This window comes from Globicephala melas, chromosome 3 (assembly GCF_963455315.2).
Source record: "Globicephala melas chromosome 3, mGloMel1.2, whole genome shotgun sequence".
Lineage (NCBI taxonomy): Eukaryota > Metazoa > Chordata > Mammalia > Artiodactyla > Delphinidae > Globicephala > Globicephala melas.
The window spans coordinates 21,912,756-21,934,626 of NC_083316.1; the positions used below are offsets into that span (position 1 = coordinate 21,912,756).

The 21,871-nt window shown below is 33.6% G+C and overlaps 1 protein-coding gene across 3 annotated transcripts in view; it reads right to left on the bottom strand.

Moving 5' to 3' along the window:
- Positions 1-298: 298 nt before the first annotated feature.
- The window catches only part of CDH9 (cadherin 9), a 122,752-nt gene continuing 101,179 nt past the window's right edge, over positions 299-21,871 (bottom strand). Inside the window, exons 7-11 of one of the 3 annotated variants that reach the window (XM_030856469.2) lie at positions 11,104-11,240; positions 10,484-10,605; positions 6,055-6,172; positions 5,721-5,972; positions 299-1,673 (exon numbers count right to left, since the gene is read on the bottom strand). In XM_030856469.2, the coding sequence (XP_030712329.2) occupies positions 1,186-1,673; positions 5,721-5,972; positions 6,055-6,172; positions 10,484-10,605; positions 11,104-11,240 (1,117 nt within the window). In that variant the 3' untranslated portion in view covers positions 299-1,185. The remainder of the gene's footprint in view (positions 1,674-5,720; positions 5,973-6,054; positions 6,173-10,483; positions 10,606-11,103; positions 11,241-21,871) is intronic. The other 2 variants (XM_060295686.1, XM_030856468.2) reach the window with 2 other exon arrangements.

Consider the following 21,871-nt stretch of genomic DNA (forward strand, 5'->3'; position numbering starts at 1 on the left):
TTTACATTCCTTAAGGTTCCTTATCTCCAGTCTACCTGTCACTAGTTTTTTCAAGATTTCTTCAAATACAATGGCTTCCAACATCCTCAACAAAATTATCAATTAAAAAAAAACTCCACTAATTTGTTAATGCACATTTTAAATGTTACCCAAATTATATTTCATCAATTATCTAATCATAAAGAGAAAAGTTGGAACTATCATTTCTCATTCTGAAACTATACTATTGATGAAGGAAGAGTGGTTTAGATTTTTTTCTTCATCTACACATCACTGACACATAGTTCATTTACTCTCAATAAATTTTACTGGTTGATCCCATAGGAAAGAATTGTACAAAAAAATTAAATTGTTCACAAGTATATTTATAATATTTTTGTATTGTAAATGTGTCTCTCATCCTTATCGATGGGTAGACATCAGTGATTCAATAAACACTTGTCCATATTCAAGTGGTTGCAGGAGAAAATCACAACTTGTACCAAAGCTCACTATAGTCCTACCACATTCTATTTCCAAATTACATGCAATAATTTAGCTGCTTTTTCCCCTGAGTAAATCATGTTTTACCTTTAAAGATGTTTAAAAAATGTTATAAGTGAGATTAGAACTGCTTCTAGGAATTAAATAAAGTGAAATTTATTTTTATAAATACTATTTTATTTCACAAAAATATAAAAATATAAATATACATTTATAAAAATATGAATGAATTAACAGAAAGACATTCTTCAACTAAATAAATATGGCAGTAATAGTCATTCCTATTTCTTTAGAGATATATTTTTTCATATTAATTTACAAAGCAGTTGCACAAAGTTTCATTTAATAGTAAAGGTGACTGTCAGTCAGTTAAGAAAACATTATTTATAAAGTTCTTATATCTAAGTCAAGGCACAAAAAGCCTTTTATGTACTTCTTATCGGTTATTGATGTGATATACTTTCCTTCAGAGATTGTTAGTCAAAGAGGGTGAACTGGTTATTATTACTTTTTAAAATCTATGTCATTCGTGTTCATTCACAGAAACTTACTGATTAAGCAAACTTTTACTAAGACAACACCTAAGTATTGTTTGTAATTTTGATTTTTAAAAAATTTTCCTCCAAGGAAGAGAATGCAGGCCACTCCATCTAGTAACAAAGAGAGTACTTCCACTGATGTCCATGAAGTCATACCATACTCTTAATCTCGGTCACTATCATCACCCCCATACATATCAGCAAGTTTTTTAAAACGAGGCCCCCAGTCGCTGAGGTAACCGTAATCTTGGTTACAATCTACTGTGGGAGATTCCAAAGAACTGAGTGAATCTGCTATGGAATCATTCCCTTCATAGGCGTACGTTGCCAGTGAATCATAAGGAGGTGCACTTGGGTCTGAGTCATTTTCTTTTAATCTTCGATGGATAAAATCTTGCACATCAATATTTTCCCACAGAGGTACAGTCCTCCTTATCTGAAAAATTGTTTCAGGCATTACATCCCTTCTAAATTTACTATCTTCTCTTGCTTCTGGATTCCTTAATGTGCCAATGTCAAAAGCTTGGGTATCTTCTTCCCCGCCGCCTTCATCATTGTAGGTCACAATGTTGTCCCGGACATCGTCTTTTGAAATTATCAAAGGTTCCTTTTTTCTTTGCCTCTTCAATGCAGCAAACAGCACAACTAAAACTATTAACAAAAACAAAAAAAAAACAAATACAACAACAACAAGAAGAAAAAACCAAAGAGAGAAAATTGTGAGATTCCATGATTCGGGTTTAAATTAATATAGCGCACTTTTGTATTTGTGACCTTGGTGTGGTGTAAGAAGTGTTAAGTTCATTTGGATATAAAGAGTAACTATCCTACACAAATACAGGATGATTTGGGCCAGTGACTGGATGTACTATATTGATAAAGAAACAGATATTGCAATGCCATTTATTTACTTTCAAGACTCAATCTCCTGTGGGGCTCTGGCACTGAAAATCTTCAATTATGGCGAATGCATTTAGCCAACTATAAGTATGTAATACCTCATTCTTCCCCAATGCATGTTTGTTTCAAAATACTAAAATTCTAAAGCTACAATCATTATTATCCCAAGAGAAATTCAGTACCAATTTAATATTATCTTAAGGATTCAAGGGAATACAGGCAAAGTATTGCTCACATATATGCATATGTCATGTGTATATGTATGTATAATACATGTTATGTGTATATATATCATACATATGTACACACACACACACACACATATATATATGCTACTAATCTCATCTATTCCCATATGTCACATCTGTTTAGTTAATTTCTTTTATTGACCTGGTTTTGAAAGCCTGCTTAAAATCTGAAATATAACTCTATAAGCTACAATATAAAATTAAAACTCAAACTCATCCTTACCTTGTTCTCATCTTACAGATATTACCCTATTTCTGAGGACTTCCTTGATATATAGTTGCATTCAAACTTTGGGGCTGAAATGTTAATTGTGCTCCCTGTAAATGCTGTATTATTATTTACATGCTTATGTTATCAAGTTAACTATGAACTCCCCCACATATGACATACTTCCTTATCTCTTGTTATACTACTGGAATTTAAATTATTATGCATGTATTTGACAATGAACATTTGAAATAAATTTTGAAATTAAAAATTACATTTTAAAACATAAGAAAGATCACATGATTTCCAACAAAATACGTTTCCATAGAAAATGAACCAAGTACATAATTTTATACATAAGAAAGTTAAGAATTAAAGAATATTTTCCAAAAGCATACTTATACATTTCTGGGGAGAAATAAAAACCAGGTTTTCCTTACTTTATGGAAGTTAAATGTTTTGTCAATACTACTGAAGTCTCACTGAAAAATAAGAACATGTTGCCTCAGAAACCTACCATTCATTTTCTCAGTCTTTGTTTTGAGATTACACAAACTCATTTCCATTGAGACTGCACTTCACCATGGCCCTTGAGGCCTCTGTAACTACACTTAAGGCCCATACAATGCTATTGTCATACTGGCCAATACATTTTCCTCAGCTCTTACTAATTGGTAATAAGAAAACAAAAGATTCATTAGAAGTATCTTCACTAACCTCTGCAGATCAGGCTTTGGGTGCCGAGCTATATTCAGAATCATGTTGAAGACATTTTAAAAAACTTTTCATTAATAATGAGACATATCTATACTGTCTTCTGTTAAAGGATGATCATAAATTAAGTCCAACATAGACCTGAAATCCACAAATCTAGTGAATCATGCAGTAGAAAAACAGGGTTCTTTCTAAGTTTAATACTGAATGAATTAATTTATAAATTCTCTATGCATAGAACAACCATATAGTCAAATAGTTTTAAGGGTTTCTTAACTAATACAATGTTTACAAACTTTCACAAATGGTCCTCAGAATCTGCTCTGAGGGTTTTCTGCTTTGTCAGGCCAGAATTATCTACTTCTTTTCCCTTGACTGAGGTTTTTAATCTGGTGTATGTGAACGGAATTCAAAGAGACTAAGGTAAGGAGTAGAAAAAAATGCTATATTCTGTAATATAGAAAGTTATATTTTCACTATAACTTGAATTTAACATTTTTTTCTATTATGGATATCAGCATAAACTGTAGTGATAGTAACAGTATGTGTGACTTTTAAACCAATAGAAATCACAGATACTTTATATTGTATTATAGTTAGGATATATTACAAATAATCATTAGACTTGTTCTAGAACAAAGCACATATGACAATAATTAAACACGTTTTGCTTTTATGTATTTTGTTTAATTTGGATAAATGTATTTCCTTTTGTGTTACATGTCTTATTTTTATAAATCTAAATTATTATTCTAAATAGGTCCATAGCTTCATCTTCACTATGAAAGGTGTCCAAGGAACCAAAAAGATTAAAAAGCCCTGCCCTAGGTTTTAACCCGCTACTTTGCCTTGTAACATAGATATAAACTATGAATTACATTTCTTCAAACTGTATAGCAGGATAGGTCTAAAATATTATTGTCCATGCTATATCACCATTTTGCAAAAAGCAGACTCTTCTAACTTCAGAGATATAGAAACTATGTCCAGCCATTAGTATAAAGATGTGAAATAACAGCAAGGATGCTTAAAGAACTTCTATAATGAAACCTTATGAGTTGGAACCCATTTTAACTAAAATAATAGAAAATCATTCCACATTTAGGCAATAAATTGAGAAGGTAAAATACAGGAATTGTGTGCCTTCTATATTTCCTGGGGCAGAAAGATGGCAGACTTTTCAGAATAAAAGAAGCCTTCTAGGATTTCTGCGTAGAGAAAAATATTATCCAATTTAGTTGGATAATGTTATAATATCTAAACCTATCTTTTTGGGTGGATTATGTTCCCTCATGTATGCATGCATGTCTTTATGTGTTAGTATGTGTTATCTTAATATTGAAATTAAAAAATCAAATTTGAAATATACATATTTCCATATTGTCCTAAATTAGGAAAGTAGAACTATTTGAGCAAATAAAGCAATATGATATCAGTAGCACTTAGCTAGAAGCGTAAGCCAACATTTAATCTCCATGAGGATACAAAAATATTTTATGGAGGAGTTGAACTTTCTAGCAGCAGGTGGAGATGTGGACTGCTGCTGCTGCTGATGGTAGTAGTGTGTTAAGTTCTAAACCATCCTACGAAAATGTTTTTCTAAATAGTTGGATCATCATAACTGAGACAAATGTTTTCCCCTCACTTTCATCAGTTCCCCACTGAAGTCCTGCAAGAATATCTGGCCAAAGGGATTTTATCCAGATAGCCTGAGAGGATTTGCAGTGAAAAGGAGCCAGCACATATGAGCATTGGGACATAAATTTGGCTAGCTCTCCTGCCCTAAGCATTCATTTTGGATGAATATTTGATGGAAACAAGTTTTGGGGGAATGTGTTACAGTGGAACAACTGTTTAATTGAATTAAATCATTGTCCTGTTAGGGCATGCTCAAAGAAAGCATTTGCACTTGGAAGCATGACTTTATTTAGAAAATATTGCTGGAGTAGGTATGACCACAATGCCATAGTGATATTTTAAGAAATGAGCTTAAAATTTAATTTGGTGTGTTGTGCCTACATTTAACAAATTTTATGAAAAAAAAAAGTTTATCTTACTGTGACAAGTTAAATGCACTGGCCAATTCCATTTATGATATACATAACTTAGTATTTGTTAGGAATATTATTTGTAAAGTAGTCTTTTGTTTTGAGGATAATGCTTAGAAAGGTGGATTCTGAAATAGAATAATCTGGATTTTAATGCTAGTTAAAACACTTTCTGAATGAGTGACTGTGTAAGTTATCTAACCTTTCTGTAGAAGAATAAAAGCATTTACCTTATAGAGTTGATATGAAAATTAAATCAATTATTAAATGAAATGTCCTTAGAAATGGGACAATCTTAGTTAACACTAAACACTATAAATATAAAACATTTTAAAATATACGTATATATCACTAGCTATTATATCCTTGTTTTCGGTCTCTTTAAAGCTAGAACTATCCACAGTCAAAAACTCAATTGTTTTTCAATTGGAAGAACAATTTTAATAACAAGTTAAAATTTTCAGCCTTTAGCTCTAAAGAAGAGTGCTTTTCAGTGTGCAATCACTGGGTAATGAGGGAGAGAATTCCTTGAGTTGAATGAGCATATCTCAGGGGCATATCTTTCAGGGGCATAGTTTACCAAGTAGTATGACGACACAGAGAAGGATAGCGATGAGAGCTCCTGTGCTCAGGCCAGCAGAGAGGACCAAGGCCTCGGCATTGCAGGACTGCATGTTACCTTGATTATCACAGGCACACACACGAATGGTGAGTGTGCCAGTGCTGCTTTGGATTGGATAATCATTGTCAAAGATTAAAATTGGCAGCAGATACGTGCTCATTTTGTTGCGGCTATACCCATCTTTTCGAGTCATGATTCCTGCTGTATTATCTGAAAAAACAAAAAGTCAGACCAGTTTTAAAATTTTGCCTCTTAAGGTTTCATAATATTTGTCTTCAAAAATGTTCTGTACCTTTATTATCTACAATGGTGAAGTTTGGATTGAGGGGAAATTCTGGCACTGGTTCAAAGAAGAATTTGTGGCCTCGGGGAGGATCATCTTTGTCCATGACACTGACAGTCTGAATCAACTAAAACCAAAGAAAAATTAATTAAATAGAGCACACAAAGCAACTCTTGTTATTACAAGATATTTTAAATCAGTGTTTGAGCTTTAAATATATCACTGAAATTAAATACTGAAATTAAACAAAAAATTCCATTTTCAGAAAATTTTGCCAAGATTTTTTTTGTAGTTCTGTCTAATGTAACTTATTTAATGAAGAATGAAAAATGCCCATCAAGTATCAGTTTGAAGAGCACCTCTATGGATCATTATCTGATTCCTGGCCACTATAGTATCCAAGAAAAGAAAAGAAAAATTTGATCACGCCAGTCTTTTGTCTTTTAACATTGTTAATATATACTACCAGCCCATTTTATTATGAATTGGTTACCAATATGTTGCCTCCACGAGATAATGATTGTTTCAAAGGCAAAGGACATAACAGAGGTGTTTTTTTTAAAAAAACAAAAGTGCTTAGCACAACCACTCCTGGAGATTAAGGAAACTATAAATATAGTTTTGGGAATATGAGCAATATGCCATATAATATGAGAAAGGAGAAGATTTTAAAGCTGTGGGGCACCATAATTACAATCATATTGCATACTTTATTCAAATTGTTTGCTCTTCTTTTTAATGGTATTTGCAAAATTTAGAAGAATATACAAATAAATTCTTCTAAAGTTTTGTAAAATCATTGTTGAATTTGAGAAATTATAGCACCTCTCCGCTGTGCTCCCTGTAGGTCAGAGGTGTACCATAGTGTGAAGATGGAGCAGCAAATGACAGGTTGGGCAGAAAAATTCCATTGAGCATTTTATTGTGGATAAAACACAGAGCTACACATCAGGGTGCCTGTTTTCCAGTCCTGGGTCTGCTGTCTGTGTGATTTATAATTACAGTCATTTAATTACCATTACTTTCAAACTTCTCTTCTACAAAAACAAATAGTGGCACCACTTCCAGGTATAATAGTCTAACATTCTGTGATGAAGAATTATTAGAATTTCACAGTAGTTTAATGTATCCATTGTTTTGGTTATTGTGTATCTTCTATGGCCATACCAACCTGCATACTCACTAGTTAATACTTTTTCCTCTTTGATATTAACTATAATTTTGTTCATTTTATTGACAGAGACACATGTAACCTTATGTTTCTTTATACAATACTTCTGAAAGTGCATAATTATTAATATAAACTTGATATGATTTTTCTCCTTACAAGATTGGTACATGACATAGAAAAATTTATATAAGATCTAATATTCATGCTCAAACTTCTGTTCCAGAATAGCAATAATGTAACAAATATTTAGTAATATTTTAATCATAAACATCATTGATCCTTTCATTGTATGACTCTGAGTTCTTGAAATGATTAGATGAGCCATTGTTTAAACATATTTTAAGAGAGAATATATATCAGTAGCTTGACATCTATATTATGTTTTATTTTTAACCTTGTTAAATTTAACAGGAAAATTGTTTTCCGATTATATGAACAATGACATAGACATGTTAATAGCAGTAGTATATATTAAAAGAATTTTAATTAGTTAATATCAATTATACTTTATCATTATCAAATATTAATTTTGTAATATATAAATAACTCACATGAAACAATAAAAAAGCATGCTAATAGATAAATAAGTAAAGAATATCTACAGGCTATTATCAGTTGACTTTGTGTGCCTTCAAATTATATGTTTAAGACCTAATCCCCAGTACCTGTGTTGTGACTTTATTTGGAATAAGCTCTTTGCAGGTGTAATCAAGTTAAGATGAGGTCATACCGAATTAGGGTGGACCCTAATCCAGTGAATGGAGTTCTCACAAAAAGAGGGAAATATGGACACAAATAGAGATACAGAAATATCATATAACAATGGAGACAGAGATTGGAGTAATTTGGGTCCACAAACCAAGGAACGCTAAGAATCACCAGCAAACACAGAGGCTAGGAAGTGGCAAGGAAGGATCCTCCCCTAAAGCCTTCTGAGAGAGCATGAACCTGCTGACACATTGATTCTGGACTTCTAGCCTCCAGAACTGTGTCAAAGAATACATTTCTGTTGTTTCAAGCTATCTAGTTTGTGTAAATTTGTCATGGTAGCCTTGGGAAACTAACATAGCTATAAAATGTTTAGCCTCAATAATTTTGGAGGAATTCATGTTAAAATTATTAATGAGGGCTTCCCTGGTGGCGCAGTGGTTGAGAGTCTGTCTGCCGATGCAGGGGACATGGGTTCGTGCCCCGGTCCGGGAAGATCCCACATGCCGTGGAGCGGCTGGGCCCGTGAGCCATGGCCGCTGGGCCTGCGCGTCCGGAGCCTGTGCTCCACAACGGGAGAGGCCACAACCGTGAGAAGCCCACGTACCGCCAAAAAAAAAAAAAATTATTATGAGATTTTACATATTGGTAGATAGTATTTAAAATTTAGTGTTGCCCAATAAATGAGCAATTATACACATTTGGTGGAAGTTATTACTAGGTATATAACATATTCTGAGCACTATTTGGAAGCATTGATGAGTATTTATAGATAAAATTTATTTCTTCTTTGAGGATTTCATCAAAGAAAAATGATTCCAGGTAGTATACAACTATACATGTATTATAATGCTCACTGTAGTGCTGTCTGCTAGAGTAACATTTTGTTGGTAAACCAAATTTCCATTAATAAATGGGTATTTGAATAAGCTAACTAATGTGTAGCTATGCTCTGAAAAGTAAGCAGCAAATTAAAAATAATCGAACTGAGAATATGCCCATTACTTGTTACAAAGTGAAAAAAGGAAAACAATTTTTTTTTTTTTTTTTTGGCGGTATGTGGGCCTCTCACTGCTGTGGCCTCTCCCGTTGCGGAGCACAGGTTCCGGATGCGTAGGCTCAGCGGCCATGGCTCACGGGCCTAGCCGCTCCGCGGCATGTGGGATCTTCCCGGACCGGGGCAGGAATCCTTGTCCCCTGCATTGGCAGGCGGACTCTCAACCACTGCGCCACCAGGGAAGCCCAGGAAAACAATTTTTAATCCAAATAACTGTGTAATGATTCTTTGCTGGTGAAAAGAAAATAAAAACTTCATTTGTATTTCTGTGTATGTAAGTGGAATGTGGTATGTACCTCTTTCTTAGTCTGCTTGAGCTGCCATAACAAAACACCATATACTGAATGGCTTAAATAGCAGAAATTTATTTTCTCACAATTCTTGAGGTTGGAAGACCGAGATCAGTGTATCAGCATAGTGGGCTTCTAGTGAGAGGTCTCTTCCTGGCTTTCAGACAGCTTCCTTCTTGCTACATCTTCACATAGCCTTTCCTTTGATCGTGTGTATGACAATAGAGGGTGATCTCTCTGGTGTCTCTTCTTTAACGGACACTAATACTGTCAGATCAGAGCCCCACTTTATGACCTCATTTAACCTTAATTCCTTCCTTATAGACCCCCATCTTCAGATGATACAGCCACACTGGGGGATAGGGCTTCAACATATGAATTCTGAGGGGGCAGAAATATTCAGTTCATTATAATCTCTACTGGAATAGAAGAAAGACTATATTTCACTTTATTTTCTATATTAAAAGAACATGATAGAATTATATATGATTCTTACCATCTACCTACTTTTTCCTCAAGGAAATATCTAAATAACTCGTTAAAATTTCTTTCAATAACATTTATGTAGTTTGTATTTGTAAAATACAGTATTTGTATTTGTAAAATACTGTAGTAGTGTAAAAAATGAACATATTCTGCATTTTCTTAAAATTACTTTAGAGATACCTGAAATATTACTTTATATGAGGACTTTTTAACTCTTGTACACTCTTTTTTATCTCACTAATATTAAAGTCAAAAAATCAGAAACAAAATATAACTTGTCTCAAACCAAAATGTCCTGATTGAGCAACTCAAAGTAGCAAAATGTAATCAACAAGACAATTATTATGATTTCCTTTATATTAACACAATTTTATTTTCATACTTCATGTTTTATTTAATAATGTATGTTCATTCTATTTATGATTATAGCTCAGTATCAGTATGGTTATGAATCCAGGTAGGAAATTTTTATATATGTGATATTCATTATGTACCTAGTCTATAAATTAAAGCATATATTATAATTTTTCCTATTATATCATAGATTATAAAATATTTAAAAAATCATCTTTTTAAGATTATTGTGATTTTTTTGGTAAGGAGAGATAAACAAGTGACGAGGAAGACTGACAATAGTTTGCATGAAAAAAAATGTGCAAGTAAATTAATGTAGTGTCATCTGCCTTTGTGAAGAGAAAATTTTTTTTTAAGTTTATAATAACTTACCTGCCCAGGTTTTGCATTTTCACAGACAAATGTTTCATAGTACATGGCAAGCTCTGGAGCATGGTCATTTATATCCAGAATTCTGATGAAAACAGGAATGCGGCTACTTTGTTTTGAGTTATCTGCAATGAGAACATGTGTAAGATTTCAGTCTCATTTACAGAGTAGTAGTGATATTGCTTGCCCCGTTTGTAACTTAGCAACAGATCATTTCTGGGGTGTTCACTTCTTGATTGGATTGCTGATGGATATCTCAGCTTTCTTACACGGTTCAGATGAAGAGCATGACAGAAAGAGGAGAATATAATTGAGAGTGAATATTATTTGTAAGAGATAATGTTCTTAGACTGATTAATTATTTTTATAAGGTTAGATTATATTTTTATCCTACAGTGAGATGTAAAAGAAAATCAAGTTTAAAATAAAATGAATATTTGATAATCATTAAAATAATTTAAAAATCCAACACATTCTAAATCATTTCTCTCAGCTCTTGCTGAGAGAATTAATTCAGCAAGAGTGAAAATTCATTCCACTCAAGTAAAAGAGTCTACTTAATGCTATTATTTTACTATTTTGGTGAAAAATAATGTGTTCAGGTGGATGTATTTCCAACTTACTTATCTCTGTGGCTGTAATGGTGATGTTATGCCAAGGGGTTGACTCCCGGTCAAGAGGCTTCAAAGTGAAAATAGAACCATTTTCTGAGTGAATACTGAAAATCCGGTCCATATCCGAATGCCGATCAACAGAGTATCTAGCAGAAAAGAGACTCATAATTCCAGGCATTGTTTTAAAATTATTAATTCATCTACCATTTCTTAAAATTATAGGCAGTTCACATGATGGTCTGATAAATATGACAAGTAAAATACCGATAATTTTCTTGGATTTTTATTTAATGTAATTGTCATTTAGATAATTTGATGTAGTTGGCTGTTTTCATTATTACTATTCTATGATATGTGTACTTCAGAGTCCTTAGTTATACTCATGAATCCTTGTGGCAGCTTTTAAGTGAGTTTTTAATTGTCACTTGATTAATTTATCCTATCATAGACCTATTGCAGTGCTTGAGACATATTAAAGTCATATTAAAGTTGATAGAGTCAATTGCATTGGATAAATTGAAATTATGTTGAAAATAACACATAAAAACATATGTCCACAGAGTCCTTAATAAGTGAATATGCAGAGGCTGTTGTAAAATACATGGCTCTTGAATGGTTCTCTATTCAAAGATCATTTCAGCTGAATCAAAGGTCTTCCTCCAATCTCTCCCTTTAGCCTTTTCCAAATAAAAACTGAAATGACAAAGAACCACAGATGTACTAGCTACCATTTTTGCATGTTTGAGATTTCTGCTGCTGAGTGTTTAATTGAGCCATGTAGGAATCTAATTGTGTCTCAAACATTAATGTTCATATGAGTCACATGGGGATCTTGGTAAAAACAGATTCTGATTCAGTAAGTCTAGTGTGGGAACTGTTATTCTGCATTCCTAAAAACTCTTAGGTGAATCCCATGTTGTAAAGTCCATAGATAAGGCTTTGTATAGCAAGGTTAAGACCATGGGATAAACTGGTTAGAATAAGGACAGCCAAAGGAGCAACAATGACAAGAGAACTAACACACTAATCAGCATCTGGTGGCATCCTCATTTTTCTAGGTTTCTATTAAAGACACTTAGCAAATGAACTCCCTTTTAATCTGGTGAATTAGGGAATTAACAACTCCCATTATAAATCCATAATATATCCACTATCAGGCACTGACTTTGACAAAAAATAGACATTTAGGTTTCTAAACATTGTGAAACATTGGCAATTTTTAAAATATTGGATAAAAGTACATTTATCTAAATTCGATGATTTCTTTGGGTTATTTTAATAAAGAACATGTGACTTAGTCCATTATTATAAGGACTGTGCTTAACTTAAGGGATCCGTTAGTAAACTCAGATTTCAAAAATTTTAACAACTTAATATAGTATATGATGGTGCTTACCTAATTTACTTTCTGCTAAATTTTGTAAAATTATTGTTTCAAACTCAAAAATACTGCTTCAAAGTGAATATTTGGGCATGTGGAAAATATACATATTACATGTATATATATATTAGATTTCATCTCAAAGATAAAATAGCTAAAATCTTAGCATAGTTGGTCTCAGATTTCTTCCTGTACCTCACTCCCAAAATAAGAAACCAGGACATTCACCTTGTTATCCTTTGGAAGTGTTGTGCAGTGTACAATAGAGCTACGTGGAAATGGTAGTATTCCCTTATTTTTGCAATAATTATGATTGTAATTTTTCTACATGGTTGCTATAAAAAGAATTTGGGGATTTAGAAAAAAAAAAACTCATGTGACATATGGTCGCTGCCCAAGATTAACTATCCTTCTGGGGTGGGAAATCCTAAGTAAATAGAGAAAAATTTTAAACCTAAATATAAAAATAATTATATAAAAATGCATAGTAGTGTATATATTTCCTAGAAGCAAAAGTTATGTTGAGTTTTAAGCATTCATTGTCAGACAAGGATCTGAGAAAGTTCTTATTTTTTAAAATACTCATTGATGTACTAAGATCAAGAATAAAAGTCATATGAAATTTTCTTTTTAATTTTTATTGCTTAAATAGTGCTAAGACAAAAGATAATAGAGTGTTTCCTATGTCTACGTTTCAATCCTCCTACAATTTAGTTCCTAATGTGGCCTGAGAAACATTGGAACATTTAAACATTAAACATTGGAACATTTAAAAAATGAGTTTTTTTTCCTGAAGTACTTACACCAAATTCTGCTTATGAATACCAACAATCCTAAAAGGAACACAAAGAAAGCAAATAAAAGAGCATAACCACATAACCACATCTATGTGTTGAATGAATCTCAATTCATAATATTCACCTGTATATATTTATCTCCATTATTGGAAAGGTCAGTCGTTAACCATTATCTGCTTATCGCTGAATAGATCTTGGATTCCTTCCTATCACTTGCATCAAAGATCAGAAGTAAATTAAAAATCGCTTTTTACCCATTGCTACATGCCCTAGAGATTAGCATGGAGATTTCTATGATTGAGGAATAGTTAACAATTCTAACATTATACAAATCTAGCTTTGGCTCACTTTGAGCTTATGTGGGATCAAAATAGGTCTGTGTTTCTGGCTGCCCTACTCTTAGGTTCAGCCTTGAAAAGCACTGTTTTCAAGTTAATAATTCATGAAGGAGAGTCACTTTGATGATTTTTAAATAGTTCACTTTAACATTAACACTGCAAACTTCCAGATCTGTATTTATAAATTTGCCCCACTGCAAATGATGTCTTGCAGTTTTTCAAAGCCCAGAGATAATTTTCATTTATTTATCAGCCAGTGCTCTATTTTCAACACAGAATAGGATGTTCTGGTTTACCTATTAATAATAAGTACACTGGATTACAACAAATGACCAAAAAAGCCTGTTAAACACATAACGCGAGACAAAACTGTCTCTATATCCCAGCAGATGGCTTATTAAAACAATACTTTATTGATCTCATTATATTGAATTTATAGCAATAAGTTTTAAAAAAGATCATTGGCATAATTTTTTGAATGAATATGTTTTGCAGAAACAGGAGCCAATCACATAGGCAGCAAAAATAACAAGGTAAAAAGATCACAAGTGAGCTGACACTGTGGAAGCTGAACTCTGGTTCTAGTTTGTTTGTTTTTTAAGCTCTACAATTAAGAATTAAACACATAGCAGATCCCTATATTTTCACCTACTACAAAAAAACATGTAAATTAAATTACACCAGAACAAATCAGTAATATGTAGGAATACATCAAAGATAGTATTCCTTTTCCTTTCCTGAATTCCAGGTACATCTTCCACTAAGTCAATGTAATTAGGCTATGAGTTTGCTCATTCCTTTCCAGGTACTGCTTTCCAGAAATGTGTTTTCTAGCTACAAACTATGAAACCTTCCTTGAGAATGGCTATACTGCTTCAACAAATAGTTCAAACCTTTATTTTTTTCCAAATATTATTGACATGATTTTAAAATTACTATTATTTTACTCTAATAAAATCAAGCAAATATTAAAGAAGTACTGGTATATATGAAGGCACTTATTCCAGTTTATGGTGGAATCATGTACATTTTATGGTGACATAACTAAATTTCTCACCAGCAAGTTTGTTTTGTATTTACTTCTCTATTTGACTGTGGTAGAACTGATTTCTTCTAAAATTCGTTGAACCTTTAAATATGTTGAGCATAAAATTGGTGTGAAATGAGACAACATGTTCTTTCAGACCTGTAAAGCTATAATCAACCCTATAACTTAGGAAATCCATGATTACTAATGAGGTGAAGTGGAGCTGACAACAGCTGCTAATTGTAACCATAATCTTATGTTGCAAGTGGCAGATGTATTTCAGAAAATATGTTTGTTGAACAGATTTACTGGTGGGTGAGAATTACTTCCCAAACTGTCCCTGGAAAATGTTCCATGATGTTTATCATAGCCTATTTCTGCTCTGGGGATCAGTCATCCTTCTAAATGCTATCAGAGCAAATGAAAGAGTTAAATATTATAATGTTGTCTCCTTGTTGAATTATTGCTGTTTTTTCACACTATAATTGAATATCTAAAGCTTTTTTTTTTGCATACATTTTTATGCTAACAGGAGTCAGTCTAATGTTATATTTTCAGGCATGGCCTTATATTTTGTCAGACTTGACAGTATAATTTTAGGAACATAATTTCAGATTCATTTGTTCTCCAAATATTTTTCTTCCCTTTGTCATAATTCTTGAGATTTTACAGGTAAAACTACTGCTCATTGTTTTTTCAAGACTTGAGTACCCTATAAAAAGTAAATATTTTTGGAAGAGCTATGGACTTAAAAAGGTATTAGTTGGGCTTCCCTGGTGGCGCAGTGGTTGAGAGTCCGCCTGCCGATGCAGGGGACACGGGTTCGTGCCCCGGTCTGGGAGGATCCCACGTGCCGCAGAGCGGCTGGGCCCGTGGGCCATGGCCGCTGGGCCTGCGCGTCCGGAGCCTGTGCTCCGCAATGGGAGAGGCCACAGCAGTGAGAGGCCCGCATACAGCCAAAAAAAAAAAAAAGGTATTAGCCACTTTTATATACCATAAAACAAGGTTGCAAGTTTTACTATCAGTCTCTGCTCAAGAAATTTTTCTCCTAAAATTGTATCATGAGGAAATTGTCAGATATATATCTCCAGACAATCTAAATTTTCATCAGTGATGCATTACCTACATGATAGTATGTTATCTATACAATAGAAGTTTATCAAGAACTGTAATGACATTAGCAAATATTCACAATTAGTAAAATACATAAACCCATATATATTATATAAGCTCTACTTAATTAAAAAAATAAGAGATTGATAAACTGTTTAAAAGATGAAGTACTTGATGGAAGTAGAATAAATAGCACTGGAGTATCTACTGAGGGGAGAATTATAGATGTCTTATTTGCTACAAAATTACCTATGCAATCCATTTTTTCTAAAATGAATGGCTACAATTATATTATCAAAAACATGTTCAAAATGATATTTTGAATGTCCTCTTCAAATATAAAATGACGGGGGCTGGATTTACCACACACACACACACACACACACACACACACACCCTGCCAAAACCCACTAAAATCCAAATAAAAAATATATATGAAACAATTATTTTTGAAGCATTGGATACCAGGAGACAGAGAGGGTAATTCCTGAGAAAAGAGGAAGAAATAAGGTGATACTCAAAACTGGCTGCTGCCTGGGAGGGTTTCTAAACAATAATGCAGGAAGTGGGAGCCCAGATGGAGCCTGTCAATCCCTTGAATTCAGGAGATAATGCTGAGAGTCCAGGGAGACCAAGGTGGGTAGAATTTGCTGGGCAGAGGACTTCATAGGATAGAGCTTCACAGAGAGAGAGCCACAGGAATATTAAGAGGATCCTGCTCAACTCTTCAGCTGAGTGCTAATCAGAGCATGCCTGAGAGCAGATAAAATGAAGCCATAGATGTAACCAATTATAAGGGCCAGAGGGAGCACAATTGAACTGGCATGTGTCTGGAAATAATTCCCATCAGCCAAAGTAGAAAACTCATAACTCATGGGGCTTTGGTAGAATTTCAGAACTGTCTTACTTGATTTATGGGGCAAAATTAGATCTAGACAAAGGGCTGCTAAAGCAAGGGCCAAAAGGTTTAAGCTGTTTCAAGTAACTTAGCCACACATCTGAACACAGATCAATAGTATTTATAGAAATGAAAAGCTATCACACAGTTAACACAGCATAAACACAATACTTGTCAGGCAATCAAAAATCACAGGTAAGCAAAAATGGGAAATGTGACTGCAAAGAAAAATCTGTCAATTGAAACTAACCCAGAAATGACACGGTTGACAGAATTAGCTGACAGTGGTATTTAAAAAGTTATTTAAAATGCATTCTCTATATTTAACTAGAGGAAAGGTTAAGGAAATAATATAGGTAGATAAATAGATAGATATAGATATATATCTTCCATAGAACTTCTAGAGGAGAAACTACAGTCTGTGAGTTGAAAATTATACTCTGATGGAATTAAAGCAGGTTAGATATTGCAGGAAAAAAAAATAGTAAACTTGAAGGTGAATGGGAAATATTTTAAATAATTAAGGTGGGGGGATTAAAAATTAGAGCACCAGTGAGCTGTGTTGCACTTTCAAGACACCTAACATAATTAAATGATCTAAAAGAGAGGAGGGTAGGGTAAAATTATTGAAGAAAGAGTGGTTGAAAAGTTTTCCAAGTTTGAGAAAACTCATAAACTCACAGATCCAAGAAGCTTAATAAACTTCAAGTACAAAATATATGAAGCATGTTATAGAAAATCACATCGTAATCAAATTGCTTAAAACCAGTGACAAAATTTAAATGCATCCTAAGGAACAACTAAGTTACAAAGAGAAAAAATAAACATAAAGGCAGTGAAAAATCTTTACTATAGAGCTAGGTAAAAAAAAAAAAAAAACTACCCTCAATCTAAAATTCTATACCCAGCAAAAAAAAAAAAAAAAACAAAGAAATGAAAGAGTGATAACATAAAAAAAGGAAATAAAAAGGAATGCAAAATAAAATACAGTATTAATCCAAAGAAAGCAGAAAATAAGAAAAATGAAACAAAGACTGAGCAATAAGAAAACAAATAGCAAGATGATAAATTAGACCTAATAGTATCAATAGTCACATTAAATATACATGGTCTAAACATCACAATTAAAAGGAACAGAATGTTACATTGTGCAATAAAGCAAAACACAGCTATATGATTCTATAAGGAACATATTTTAAATACAAAAGCAGAAATTGACTAATAGCATCATACTTAATAATGAAAAACTAATTTCTTCATAAGGCAAGGAGGAAGGAAAGGACTTCTCTTCTTATCACTTCTATTTAGCATTGTCCTGGACATTCTTGCCAGTGCAATAAAGCAACAAAAAATATAAAATATGTTCTTGATATATAGACATAAAACCACAAAACATGGCTGAAAAAACCCTCCATGAGTGGAGAAATGCACATTGTATATGGATTAATATATTCAATATCATTAAGTTATTATCAATTCTGCCTACATTGATCAATGGACTCAACACAATCCCAATGAAAATTTCAGGAGACTCTTTTATAGCACTTGATATATGAAAATGTAAAGGGCCTAGAATTACCAAGCAACTTCAGGTAGAAAAAAAAAAAGTTAAATGATGAATACTACCTAATTTACAGACTTTTTTTATAAAGCTATACAACAGTATGCCATTTTTGTAAACATAGATAAATATATAATTGGAATAGAAGAGACAGTCCAGAGTTAGTTTCATACTTATACAAACAATTGAGTTTTGACAAATGTACAAAGTTTATTCAGTGAAAAGTATAGTCTTTTCAACCAATGGTGCAGGAAACATATAGGAAACTAACCATATACAAAAAAGAAAAAAAAACTTTGATCCATAACTCACACCACATAAAAATTAACTTAAAATGAATCATAGATATAAATATGACTAAAAGCAATAAATCTCCTACATGAAAAAAAACAATGAGAATTTTGAGATTAGGCAGATGCTTCCTATATAAGACACTAAAAACTTCATCCATAAATTTAAAAGTTAATAAACTGGATTTTACTAAAATTGAGAATTTTTGCTTTTTGAAAGTCACTTTAAGGAAATGGATATACAATCCACTGACTTGGGGAGAATATATTTGCAAATCATATATCTGATAAAGGACTTGTATCCAGTGTGTGTGTGTTTGTGTGTGTGTTTGTGTGTGTGTGTGTGTGTGTGTGTCTTCAAATCAATAACAAAGACATAACCCAGTAAAATTTAGGCAAATTTTGAATAGACACGTCATCAAAAAACATATATTGGTGACATATAAACATATGAAAAAAATTCTCAACATCATTAGCCATAAAGGTAATGGAGATATTATTATACATCTATTAGAATGACTAAAATTAAAATAGTTGACAGTACCAAGGGTTGGTGAGGATGTAGAGAAATTGGAACCATCACACATGCTGATAGGAATTTAAAATTGTATAACCATTTTAAAAGTTAGACATATAACCACCACATGTTCCAATCATAACCCTCCTAGATATTTACTCTAGAAAAGTGAATGCATGTAACTATACAAATACTGATACACAAATATTTGTATGTGTACTTATATACAAATGTGTGTAAATGTATTGTAATATCCAAGTATTTGAAACAACTCAAAATATCAATGAATAAGTACAGATAAGCAATGAACAGATAAGCAAATTGTGGTATTTCCACACTTTGGAATACTATTCAGCAATTAGAAAATTAAACTATTAATGTACACAACAATACAGAAAATCTCAAGATAGTTATGCTAAATGAAAGAAGTTGGACAGAAGAGAATAAATACTGTATGATTTCATTTGTATAAAGTCAAGAAAATCCAATCAAATTTAATCTATATTGCCATAAAGTAGTTCATTGTTTGCCTGGGAACAGGGTTTGGTTCCAGGATGTTTGGGAGGGAAGTATTACAAAGGGGAATTAGGAAACTTTGGGGGACAATTTTGGGGATATTTTAATAGGTGTACTAACATGCTTCACCCACCAGTGGGCTGGTACTTGCCCTGGGACCAGCCTCATCAGCCAGTGGGCAGGCACAAGCCCCAGGACCCCCTGGGCCCTATCCCTACCCCACAGAAGGCTGGCACCAACTCTGGGGCCCCTGGTCCCTGAAACCAGAGACTCCAAGACCCAGCTCTGCCACTAGTGCCCAGAACTAGCCACAGTACCCAACATCACCCACTTGTGGGCAGACACCAGTCCAGGGATCCCCTGGGACCTCGCCCTGTCCAACAACAGGCTGACATGAAATTCAGGATCCCTGGCCCCGCAATCACCCCAGTCACCAGCTCTGCCCACCTGTGGGCCAGTAATAGCCCCGGGATATCTGGGGCCCCAGAGCCAGCTACCATGTCACCCTGCCCCTTGAGACCCAGCAGCCTGCAGCCTCCACACAAGGCAGAGCCTGGTAACCAACTAGACCTGGGGCCAGCCACTCCTACCAGACCATCTGCAATACTCAATCTGCCTCAACAGAAGAACCATGCAGGCCACATGAGGGCACCCCTAGAGGATATAGCTCTGGTGACTAGAGGGGAGTGCACTGCTGGAGCACATGGGATATCTACTACAAAAGGTCACTTCCAGGGTCAGGAAATGTAACCAACCTACCAAATACATAGAAATAAAAACAGCAGATTAGGCAAAATGAGGTGACAGAGCAATATGTTCCAAATGAAGGAACAAGATAATACCCCACAAGAAGGAGTAAGTGAAGTGGAGAGAAGCAATCAACACAATAAAGAGTTCAAGGTAATGATCATAAAAATGTTCAAAGAACTTGGGAGAAGATTGGATGAACAAAGTGACAAGTTAGAAGATTTTAACAAAGAGTTAAGAAAATATAAAGAAGAAACAAAATACATGAGGAATACAATAATTGAAATAAAAAATAGACCAGAATGAATCAACAGATTAGATGATACAGTAGAACACATCAGCAAGCTGGAAGAAGACAGAGTAGTGGAAATCACTGAAGCTGAACAACAAAAAGAAAAAAAATAATAAAAATAAAGGAGGACAACTTAAGAGACCTCTAGTACAACATTAAGCATACTAAGATTCACATTTTGGGGTCCAGAAGGAGAAGAGAGAGAAAGGGGCAGAGAACATATTTGAAGACATTATAGCAGAAAACTTCCCTAACCTGAGAAAGGGAACAGGCATTCAGGCCAAGAAGCAGAGTCCAAAACAGGATCAACCCAAAGAGGACCACACCAAGATATATCATAACTAAATTACAAAAATTAAAGATAAAGAGAGAATATTAAAAGCAGCAAGGAAAAAGCCACAAATTATGTACAAGGGAATTCCCATAAGGCTATCAGTCAGCTTTTCAGCAGTTACTATACAGGCCAGAAGGGAGTGACACAGTATATTTAAAGTGATGAAAAGGGAAAAACCTACAAGCAATAATACTCTCCCGGGCAAGGTTTCATTCAGATTTGATGGAGATATCAAAAGTTTTACAGACAAGCCAAATCTAAAGAGTTCAGCACCACCAAACCAAATTTAAAGAAAAAGGATTTCTCTGAGTAGAAAAGAAAAGCAGAACTAGAAATAGAAAATTACAAAAGGAAAAATCTCTTTTGTAAAGATAAGTATACAGTAAAGGTGGTAAATCAACGATGTATGAAGCTAGTAGGAAGGTTAAAAGACCAAAGTGGTAAAATCATCTATATATATATAATAAATAACTAAGGGATACACAAAACAAAAAGATGTAAAATATGATGTCAAAACAGTAAATGTGGAGTGGGGCTGGGGAGTAAAAAATGCAGGGTTGTTAAATTTTGAGTTTAAGAGATCTGAAACTTAAAATAATCATATATATATGGATGGCTATATATAAACCTCATGGTAACAACCTCACGGTAACTCTCAACAAACAAAAGTTCAGGACCAGATGTCTTCACAGATGAATTCTACCAAACATTTATAGAAGAGTTATTACCTATCCTTCTCAAATTATTCCAAAAATTTAAAGAAGAATGAATAATTGCGAACTCATACCGAGAGGCCAGCATCATCCTGATACCACTCAAGCATCTATAGCAGATACATACATGCAAATGGAAAGGAATCCAAGCAAAACACTAAAGGCAGCCATCAAATCAAAAGGGAGAAGAGAAAACGAAGCAGATAGGAACAAAAAAGAACTATAAAACCACCCCTAAACAATTAACAAAATG